Source organism: Drosophila gunungcola, chromosome 3R, assembly GCF_025200985.1.
Source record: "Drosophila gunungcola strain Sukarami chromosome 3R, Dgunungcola_SK_2, whole genome shotgun sequence".
Lineage (NCBI taxonomy): Eukaryota > Metazoa > Arthropoda > Insecta > Diptera > Drosophilidae > Drosophila > Drosophila gunungcola.
In genome coordinates this window covers 827825-838836 of record NC_069139.1, presented here as the reverse complement: position 1 = coordinate 838836, position 11012 = coordinate 827825, and the positions used below count along the sequence as shown (strand labels likewise).

General features: G+C 37.3%; 4 protein-coding genes across 4 annotated transcripts; 3 read left to right on the top strand and 1 right to left on the bottom strand.

The window, feature by feature from the left end:
* The first annotated feature begins 175 nt into the window (after positions 1-175).
* LOC128251985 (39S ribosomal protein L32, mitochondrial) lies at positions 176-990 on the top strand. Its single transcript, XM_052979291.1, has 3 exons — positions 176-331; positions 387-626; positions 683-990. Exons 1-3 carry the CDS (start codon positions 247-249, stop codon positions 943-945), a joined length of 588 nt encoding a protein of 195 aa, XP_052835251.1. The 5' UTR covers positions 176-246; the 3' UTR covers positions 946-990.
* On the bottom strand, positions 986-2238 carry LOC128251983 (methionyl-tRNA formyltransferase, mitochondrial). Its single transcript, XM_052979289.1, has 4 exons — positions 2012-2238; positions 1627-1957; positions 1408-1570; positions 986-1351 (listed from the first exon to the last, which is right to left on the bottom strand). The coding sequence occupies exons 1-4, from the start codon at positions 2185-2187 to the stop codon at positions 987-989; spliced, it is 1035 nt and encodes a 344-aa protein (XP_052835249.1). The 5' UTR covers positions 2188-2238; the 3' UTR covers position 986.
* A 261-nt stretch (positions 2239-2499) lies between these two features.
* On the top strand, positions 2500-4580 carry LOC128251982 (protein spindle-F). Its single transcript, XM_052979288.1, has 2 exons — positions 2500-3379; positions 3835-4580. Exons 1-2 carry the CDS (start codon positions 2623-2625, stop codon positions 4197-4199), a joined length of 1122 nt encoding a protein of 373 aa, XP_052835248.1. The 5' UTR covers positions 2500-2622; the 3' UTR covers positions 4200-4580.
* Positions 4581-5170: 590 nt separating this feature from the next.
* LOC128251727 (receptor-type tyrosine-protein phosphatase gamma-like) lies at positions 5171-10412 on the top strand. Its single transcript, XM_052978855.1, has 10 exons — positions 5171-5737; positions 6318-6424; positions 7026-7116; positions 7167-7429; positions 8103-8467; positions 8706-8908; positions 9232-9326; positions 9514-9604; positions 9663-9925; positions 10016-10412. Exons 1-10 carry the CDS (start codon positions 5671-5673, stop codon positions 10361-10363), a joined length of 1893 nt encoding a protein of 630 aa, XP_052834815.1. The 5' UTR covers positions 5171-5670; the 3' UTR covers positions 10364-10412.
* The last annotated feature ends 600 nt before the right edge of the window (positions 10413-11012 follow it).

Below are 11012 nucleotides of genomic sequence, written 5' to 3'. Positions count from 1 at the left end.
AAGTAAGTTACATTTCAAATTTTTTCAGTTTATTTTCACATCAAGAAAGCATTTTTCTGTATATTTAAGTCAAAAACTAATGAAATTCGTTTTAATACCATAAAAATATTAACAAAATGACACGATACTCTCGTGCTTTGCTTACGTTATTTTCTTGTTTATATTTTAATATATCGATAGCTCAGCTGTTGCCTATTGCTCATCCCTATTCACGTTTACGTAAACCAGCCATACTAAAGCCGTAAAATGTCTAGAAATTTGTTTTTATCAATAACAAACTTTTTAAGAAACGTGGAGCGCCTGTTTCTGTCACATGGAGGACATCCACCAGGTGAGAGGTACCTCTTACCTTTGATATTGCCATTATTAACCACTCGTTTAAAAAGCATTGGCATTGGCCGGTTTTCAGCATGAGCACAGCCGAAAGACCTGCCAGGAATTCAGTTTAAAGAAGTTAATTGGCGACGGAATGTTGTGGGCTGTGCCAAAACACAGAAGATCCGTGGAAAAGCGTCTAAAGCGGAAGTTTGGCTTTCCGGAATACAATTGGAAGCCTCTGGTGGCAAAAAGAAACATCCGCTCGTGTTTGCAATGTGGACATGACCACGAAATGGGGGTTCTATGTCGTAAGTATCATATAAAACTTAAAATCATTAACTTCTTATCAATTTTCCTCCCTTAGCCTTCTGCTACCAAAAAGTTCTGAAGGAAACGGAGCTCATGCAGTCGAAAATCCAGGAGACACTTGGTCTGGAGCCAGTGGACAAGGAAGTAATCGTTCTTTATGAAGGCGAAAAGGCCGAACAATCTTCTGAAGAGCTGAAGGGCAAACGCATCGTGGAGATGAAGAGGCCCCGTCCCATGTGGTTCACCAAGAATCTGCTCCAGAAATCGACGCAGCAGTTTTCCGAAACCAAGGAGGTCAAGCCCTCCGATTTAGCCTAGATATTAAGTTTCCATTGTGCATTAAAAACACTCATTTGATATCAATTTGAAACTAGTTTATTGTCTGTAAAGCTAAGGGACATAGCTTGCTTGAGGAAACCATTGTTAAAGTCCTGAGCACTCATTGGTTTCTTACCTTCTATTCTCAGTTGAAGAACTTCCAATTGAGTTTCCTCAGCACATCCTATCAGCAGTGATTTACTCTTCCTTTGATAGGTGAAATTGCCTGGTTTTTGCGTTATAAGTTGCTTTTCCGGTAATCGTAACTTAAGCAGCTGCACAAGCTTGCCCAAAAAGTTGGTGGTTAGATTTTTATAGCCATACAAAGCTCTATGACGAGAGTATATGTCGAGTGCACTAAGCTCCGACCAGTTGATCTCCGTGATTTTGTTTGTGACCTTGGGAGCTTAATGGGAGTGTATAGTTTAAATAGGTGAGCCGGATATTTGTCACATATTTTACCATAGCTAGCTCTTGCTTTATCCTGGGATTTGGCTTCTTTTTGTCTCTCTGATAGGTTGTTTACCGTATCCACCAGTAGATCAGCTCCTATCAAAGCCAAAGAGGCATGCAATTCGGGCATGAAGACATCTGGTTTTATAGGCACTTCCCGTTGGGCTAAAATCTAAAATAAAATGTTTAAAAATCTCTAAAAATAGGCTTAAATAACCAAAAACTTACAGCTCCTATATCAAAATGATGGGGTTCGATTTTCATAATGGAAACGCCCGTGCTGGTATCTCTATTCATAATGGCATAAATAATTGGAGCAGCACCTCGCCATTTGGGTAGCAGACTAGCATGAACATTGATCATTCCTTGGCGGAATCCATTGATTATATTGGCAGGTATCAGATGGCCAAAGGAAACAACTACACCCAGATCAAATTTTGAACACCCAGATGGTTCTATGGGCCACTTTTGCAAAGGGAGTTTCTCTTTCTCGGCGTAGCTCCTCACAGAATTGGCCGGACTTTTAAAAGATGTTACCACTCCCAGACAATCACTATGGCTAAAATACATTTATTAATAATAACAACATTTAATTTTTTGACATGCCACTTACCTGCAATTTTTGTGAAGCGCCTGCAAACTGGGCAGGGAAAAGTTGTCGGTGCCAAAAAACAGAATTTTCGGTGGACGATAGGTGCTATTACAGGTCTTTGTCATAAGATTTACATTCTGCCACACTTTTCTCTTATATTTGAAAAAATTATTAACTAAACTCTGTCCGCAAAACATTGTAAAATGTGTTGGATAATATGCCGCGTAAACAAAAACAGCTGTTCGCGATGTAAGCTGGGCACTCTACGAAATAACGTAATGAAAATACCAAAAACATTCTTGATGGGAAAAAAATCGATTCCAATTGTAATGTTATTACAGTTTTTGAAAAATAAAATCCCTCATAAAATAAAAAAAAAGCGTGTCTTTAATCTAGTTATAGTTGGAAAACTTTTTAATATAAGAATGTGTTTGAACCTTTGTTTTTTTATACATATGTGCCAAAAGAGTTGAGGCCCAAAAAATAGTATCGCCCACCATCGGTATGACTTTTAGTATTTTTTGAAGCCTCTAGTACGGTCACACTAATGAGAACGCAACAATAGGCCGAGAAAAACGAAATCGACAAGGAAACTTACATATTTTAGAGTCCAATTGGGCTGATATATTGTCATGCAAAGTGCCTGCGAAACCAAGGGACTTGCAATGGAGGTCACTAGTGCTAAAATCACAGCCCTAACCACATCCACGTCCACTTCCGGATGCACAAACTCCAATGCCAACAGCGATAAAATGAACTACGCACTGCAAGTCGCCCTGCAAACGATCAAAGAAAGATGCATCCAGTTGCAAAGACGTGTGGCCAAAATGGAGGAGGAGAACCAGCGATTGAGGGAGGTCTCTTCGCGGACAGAGGGTGCTCCTCCGCTTGTCACCGGAATCAACGGGGATGTCCTCTCCCTGCGCGCACAAGTATCCGAATTGCAGCGTCAAAAGGAGCAGTTGGAGGAGCACATTGGCATGGTCTCGAATGAGAACCGGCGCCTGTGGTCCCGCTTATCGCAGATTTCCAAGGATCAGCAGCAGCTACACCCAGTGCCCAGCTCCCCAGCACAGCAAAACCAGAATCTGGTGCGCTCCAAGACCTTCACCCAGCACTCGCCCAATCCTCATCTGCGCCAAAAGATGCTCTCCGATGGTCTCAAGGATCTAAGTCTAGAGGAAATTGCCCTGGATGACTTTGGGGCCAGCAATGAGGAGCTGGGCTATCCCTACAATCTGCAAAAGGTGGAGGAGTCGACCAGCGAATCACCAGATGCCAATGTGGATGCCAAAAGATGCATGGACGGATTGCAGGAGATGAGGCGGGAGGCCATGAAGCAGCAGCAGGAGCTCAGCTCGGCATTGACTTTACTAGAAGGTCGCATTGGTAAGGAACACTCGCTGAAAAGTAAATAGCAGATAGAAGGAACCTCGTCCGACCCATGTCTGTGTGTCTGTCCCTCTGTCCGTTCGCATAAATAATAAGATCTAGAAAATGTATGCCTTTTTTATTTCAAAACTTAACCACACCCGCTCTAATGCCCACAAATCGTAAAACTCTTTTGTCATTCTGAGACATGGTAGAGACCAGTTATTAGGCTGTATATGTTTATTCGGTCAATTTCTCCAATAGTTTTTCAAATCAAACCTATATTTCAAAAGTTATAAGCAGAAGTGTTTTTTAATATTATAAAATACTATACGCTTAAGTTGAGCAGATGGCGCCATTTGCTTTGTGGGGGCATATTTACCTGAGTAAGGGGTGTATAATAGTCGGTGCGTTTACATCTTGTTTTTATATAATCTTAACCATTGTTTTTTTCTATTTTTTAAACCCAAAAGAACTTCAACCATGCCCAGAGTGCGCCCAGAAAACGGCTAAGAAACCGGAGATGGCCGACAAAAGCCTAGAAACGGATGACAGCCTCACCAGCGAACTGAAGATCCATGAAAGCCAACACAATGGAACGCCGCCCAGCCAGAGGATTAACATAATACAAGAAAAGATCAAGGCCGATGCAGCAGATGCCATGGAGAAAACATGTCCCATGTGCGGCAAACTGTATTCCAGTCAGGTGTCCTTTAATGCCTTCCGCGAGCACGTGGAGATGCACTTCATCGACGATGATGCCCTCGATTTCGAACCGGCGGAGAACAGCGTGGAGCGGCAATTCGAGTTCATTTCGCATGCTGTGGGCGACTTCTGACCCAGCAGGCGCATCTATTTCGCCACCGAGCTCTGACCTATGGTAACATCCCAAGTTAAGATTGCAGTTTGACTGCCCACAAACCGCGTGCTTGTTACGTTTCTATTGAATAGCCCTGTAAGCGTACATATATCAAAATTTGGTTACATTCTACCTATAATATATATATATATATATCTACCGTGAGTGTGCATGAATACTTAGTTATTAGTGACAATACAAAATACAGTTTAAATGTAAAGCCTGATAAAAATGTTAAGCCGCTTTCTTCGGTGGGAAAAGTGAAACTACCGCCCTGGCCAACATATTAATTATTATATGTGTTTTATCAATGCTGTCACATAATGATGTTAAAAATAATATATTATCAATGCTGACAAATGATGTTGCCAACGCCTAATTGACCGCTCTTGTGCGAGTCACTTACTTAGAGGGAACTATGGAGCTTTCTACAAAGAATTTGTGGTAAAAAGACATTATGTTGTAACTGGTCAGAGGATTTCCCTGCTCTTTTTGTAATGACGTATGGCGAAACCCGTCCGGCAGCTTCTGCCTAGATTTGCCATTAATAACAATTCAAATGCAAATGGTCACAGCTACTTTCTATTAATGGATTTGGAAAGGGCTCAGCAGGGACTAAGCTTAATAAGGAAAAAAACCTGATTTACCTTATGCAAATTTGTTTATTGAATTAAATATAATAAACACTTTGAAAAATGCCAACTTTCGAAAATTTTATTTAATATTGTTATTTTTTTTAATTTTTTATGATGGAATTCCCTATAGAAAGGCCAAGGGAAATTGCATAAATATAATTTCATTTTTGCAAATGAAATAAAAATGTAGTTTCTTAGTTTTGAAAAATTAGTAAGTAATTATATAACCTATTTAAAAAACAATAAAAAATGAATTTTTGGTTAATTTACGATTCTTTTCGATAGATGCATTATAGAATTTTTAACCAACCCATTCACCAATTAAAGCTTAAAGAATTTGTAAGAGTTCAACCAACTTTGGCAAGATCTTTTCCGCATTTCCAGCAATTATCATATGATTTTCCTTAGCTCTAATGCTCTATATTGCGCAGAAACCATCATTTATCATTTCGAAAACTACAGTTGCAATTAGGCTGGCACTTGTTGCTACCGTTTGGAGCCAATCAGCCCCACTTAGGTTTCGAATTCAGATCCGATTCCATTCCAACTCCCCAGTCTTCAAAACGACGTGGGCATCGCGTAGACCCCACTTAACTATAAAAGTTATCGGGGTATTTGTGAGCCGTTTCAGTTGTTCGAGGTTCGCAGTCGCAGCAGCACCATAAAAGTTTACATATCTCCCGCACATTCGCTACTCGGATAAATTATGTAAAATCGAAAACAACGCGAGATAAAACACAAAGACACACGCGTTAGTTGGAATTAAATATAGTTATATCGTAAACAGAACAATCTCATTTGTGATCTGCACAACAATGCAGCCCAATGCATTTCACAAGCTTTTACTATTACTTCCGCTCGCCTATCAACATACATCTAATGGTAATTTAATCCCAGAAGATACCATATATGGGAACTTCGAGGAGTGATACAAAAGTGTAATAACTAGCCTTCAATGGCAGAAAACTGAAAATAAAATAATATAACTAAGTTATGTTTTTAGAGCTGAAAATGTTTATTTTGATGCGGTGCATACGCTTAAAATTCTTTTTTAATCCATTTACCGGTTGATCTTTTATTTGTTAGAACCGTCTTTTCGTTGAAATTCGATATATGTTCTATATAATTTTTTGAGGCTTTTTGTGATATAGGATTCTTAAGTTTTTTTTTACTGTTAGATGCTGTGGTATCGTAAACTTGTAAAACAACTTAAAATATGTTATAATAAGTTAACAAAATAAGTTTAGCTTACAGTTTAGGTATGCAGTCCATTTAATTTTGTAAACTAGGTAATTAATCATTCTGCCATACCTTGTTTATGAAATGAAATGAGAGAGTCGAATCAAAACAGAAGCGAAATTATTCACGGCCTTTGCTAATAGGATTACCAGATGCTATATGGTCCGAAAGAAAGTGAAAACAACTGAGAGTTCGATTTTTTTACTCAATTTGAAACTTACAGATGCCCGTGATGAATCACATTGGAACTACGAGACGAACGGAAAGAATTGGGGCGGAGTTTGTTCTTCGGGAGTCAGGCAATCACCCATTTCATTGAATGTTCAAAAAGTAAGTTTTAATTTTTATACAAATTAAGATATATGTTAAATTGGCAAAGTTTTACTGATAACTAATGCTTTATTTAACCGGGCAAACAAGCTTAAATCACAATCGTGTTATTGTAAATAAAAATGAAAAAAAAAATTAGTAACACCAAATGTATATAAATTAGCCGAATCAAAAATGCGGCTCCGTTTTATATGCGCATCTATTAAAAGTTTGTTTTTGCCTAACAAAATTTTCTGTGAACTAGTCTACATACTTATTTTAATGACAATACATTCTATCGAACAGAAATTTTCCATAAGAAATGTCTATTCAATATAAGTTATACGGTAGTCTTGCAATTTCAACCAGGTAATACTAAAAATTGTATGATGATAGTCTCTATTATTCCCATAAAGTTATGTAATTTGCCATGATGGATAGATAATTGGGTTACAACATTCATCTATGGCCAAAATGATACCAGAAATCGACAAAATTAACCCTCGCATTGACAGTCGAAAACTTTTTAGCGCCACTTTTACCATTACAAGGGGTAAATTGGTGGAAAATTGTAAGCTAATTTATTTCAATAACTAATATGTAATGTCATGCTTTCTGCCAGTCCCTCATTGTGCCATTGCCTCGGATCGTTTTCGGAAACTATGACATAAAGTTGAAAGGGCCGCTCACCCTTCTCAATAATGGACATACAGGTAAGCTGTAGAAAATAGCTTATAACGAAGAACTACTAATTATTTGCCAGTTCACATGGACATACCCGAAACGACAAACGGCAAGAAACCCTTTATCACCGGAGGTCTGTTGAAAGGTCGTTATGTGGCCGATGGTCTACACTTCCATTGGGGATCACCCGATTCCCGGGGATCTGAACATTTGATCAACCAGCAGCGCTTCGACGTGGAAATGCACATCGTCCATCGGAATGCTAAATACCAAGATATCGATGAGGCAGTTAATCACAAAGATGGATTGGCTGTTATTGCTGTCTTGTTAAAAATTGTAAAGGTAATGCAGAAATATTTTTAATTTTATAGCACATCTTGGGTTTCTGTACCCAAAAATATATAATGCTACTATATACAGTTTCGCTCAAAGATGCAGGAAATCGAAGATTTTTGGTTAATTTCCAAAATTGTTATAAAATTAAATGAAAATTTAAGTCTACGGAAATATTAAGAGTTTTTAGTAATCTGAAAAATATGTAAAACTTGTTGATATTGGCATTATTTGTTATTATTTCTTATTTTGTTTGTTGGTAGGTGAGCACTATGATAAATTAGCTAAGACAAGTTGTTTTAAGCCTTAAAGTCATGTTTTTGAGCACTTAACATTGTTCTACTACTATTAACTTGACCGAAGATGTATATACAACACAATAACGTTTGGCACTTTTATTTTCTAACGCCGCGTGATAAAACATTCAAGTACGTCTGCAATGAAAATCTACACCTTAAACCAAAATTTCTCGAAGAAAAAATTACGTGCCATTACGTGAAAATTAATATGATTGTTTATTTACTCGGCATTGTTTTGTATGAACAAAACTTTTAAATAAAAAAAACCATTTTTGGGTTCAACAAAGATATGACGAATTTACTTTGCTCCCTGGTATTTTTGTTAAAAACCATAACATTAATATAAACCAGTTTTTAATTATATTTTTTGTGCTTTTTCGTAGAATCCCAAACTCATATTTCCGGGCCTAAACAAAGTTTTGGGTGCATTGCCAAGAGTAACGAAGTATTCGGCGAGAACAACCATTCCGGGGGGCTTAAGCTTGGGTCAGATGCTGGGGAATGTGAATCCCCGCGACTTCTTCACCTATCGAGGATCTCTGACCACGCCCATTTGCCAGGAGGCCGTCACCTGGAGTGTGTTTTCGCAAGTCCTGCCCGTATCCTATTCATCGGTATCCAGATTTTGGAAATTGCGAGACTCAGAGGGCCACAGGCTAATCAACAACTTCCGTGGTATCCAACCGCGAAATGGAAGACCGGTGTTCTATAGAGTCGGAAAAGATCTGAGTGGTGCTTACCTGGGAAAGTGATGGTATTATAATTAGTTAAAAGTTCTGTATTTATTTTAGTTTTTAAGGAAAAATAAATTATGTTATGTGTTTGTAAACTAGGTTTTATTTCAAAAACCAACAGCTGAAACTAAATCGGAATCGACGTGGGCCTAAACCCCACTTAACTATAAAACTTATCGTGATATTTGTGAGCCGATTCAGTTGTACACAGATTGCAGTCACAGTAGCAGTTCCACTCTTAAAATAAATCATTTATACCGTATATTCGCATCGGAATAATTGTGTAAATTTGAAAGCGACGCTATATAAAAAAACACGCGTGTGTTTGTTGGAATTTATTATTATTGTAGTATCGTTAACAGAAGAACCACATTTGCAATTTACAACAATGCAGCTAAATGTTTTTCACAAGCTTTTACTTTTTCTACTGCTCGTTTATCAGCATACATCAAATGGTAATTTAAATCTTAGATATGGAAACTCGAGGTATGATTAAAAGTGCAATGACGAGTCTTTAATAACTGGAAAACTGAAATTAAAATGAGGTATAAAAACTCATTTTAGTCACAGTTAGTATGCATTTCGAATCCATTCAACGGTTGCTTTTTTAGAAAAAGAACTTACATTTTGAATTTTGCTACTCAACTAATTTGTATAGAAACATTATTCTAAATGCAACTATAGCTTGGTGTCTTTCTTTTATTTCCTAAAGAATTTCATAGATATGTAAATGAGTTTACTTAAACAATTCGAATTCGAATTTCGATTTAACCTGCAGGTGCTGATTGGAATCACAAAACGAACGGGAGGAGTTGGAAAGGAAAATGTGCCTCGGGAGAAAAACAATCACCTATTTTGTTGAGTGCGGAAAAAGTAAGTTAAAGGCCAAGCTGAAGAGATTTGAAAACTTGAACTAAAAAGCATAAGAATATTCGGCATTACTAACTTTGGAATCTAAAAGTCTTTCAATGCAATATTTTGCATTAAAATGATTTAAGTAAATGAAGGGGTGCACAAGGCTATAACACTGACTTAAATTATATTTTAAATCTTTCTGCAGGCTCGAATCTTGCTTATGCCTCGGATTGTTTTCGGAAACTATCACGTTAAGTTGAGGGGACCGATATCCATTACTAATAATGGACATACAGGTTGTTCATTTCAATAATCGTCAATAGTTTAACGCAATGAAAAATGTTAAATTTTCAGTTCAAATGGACATCCCCGAAACGTCTAACGGACGGAAACCCTACATAGTTGGTGGCACTCTAAAGGGCCGCTATGTGGCCGACGGTCTACACTTTCATTGGGGATCCCCTGACTCCCGCGGATCAGAGCATTTAATCAATAAGCAAAAATTCGACGTGGAATTGCACATTGTCCATCGGAATATTAAATACATAGATATAAACAAGGCAGCCGCTAAAAAAGATGGACTCGCTGTTGTTGCGGTCTTGTTTAAAATTGTTGAGGTACACTGAATCGTTTTAAATATTAAGCTTGTTATAAAACTATAACTTAATCGTAAATGATAAAAAACTTCAGTATTTATTAAATTACAGGAACCCAAACGCATATTTCCAGGCTTAAACAGAGTTATGAATGCAGTCGCAAAGATTCAAAAAGATGAAGCAAAAACGACTATTCCGGGCGGATTTACTTTGGATCAGATGATTGGAAACGTGAATCCGCATGACTTTTTCACGTATCGGGGATCGTTGACCACGCCCCTCTGCCAGGAGGCGGTAACCTGGATTGTGTTCTCCGATGTCCTGCCCGTATCCCATTCATCGGTATCGAAGTTTTGGAAATTGCGAGACCACGAGGATCGCATACTAATCAACAATTTCCGAAAAGTACAACATTTAAACGGACGACATATATTTCATAGAGTTGGAAAGTTTGTATGAGTCATTATTGCTTTTTTTTAAATTAATAAATTATTTACATAATTAATAAATATTTTGGATTCAAGTAACAAGCGAGCTTAGCCTAAACATTTTTGGGTCAAGAGCAAAGCCGAAGGTTTTCTTGGTATTTAAGTCGGATGCAGCTGCTTTAAATTTGGGTGAACTTATTATCACAGCTGTTAAATTTCACTTTTTTGAAACGTCATAGGCTCTTTTTAATGAATGACATAACCAGTTTTTTTAAAAGATCATTAAAATTTTATTTTTGAGTTAAGTCTTGTATTCAATTTAGACATGTGACTATTAAAGAGGAATTAAGCAAATAATTTATTATACCTACAATTTCTTAGAATGCATTAAAGATAACTGCAAGCCGTTCTACTAATGTCAACAAAAGTGGTAGTCCGGGAAATTATATTTGTTACCCAAGATCAGTAAGGGCTGCGCCTTGCTTGAACTATAAAATAACCGCTAAATGAGTTTGCCTTTAATCTAGACAGATTTCCAGACATATTGACAGACAACAAAGCAATAACCATAAATTTAATAAGCTATATTTGAAATATTAAAAATGCATTTATTTGATATTAACTTGTTTAATATATGTTTTAATTATGGTTTATGATAACTCCTAATCACACAGTAATTT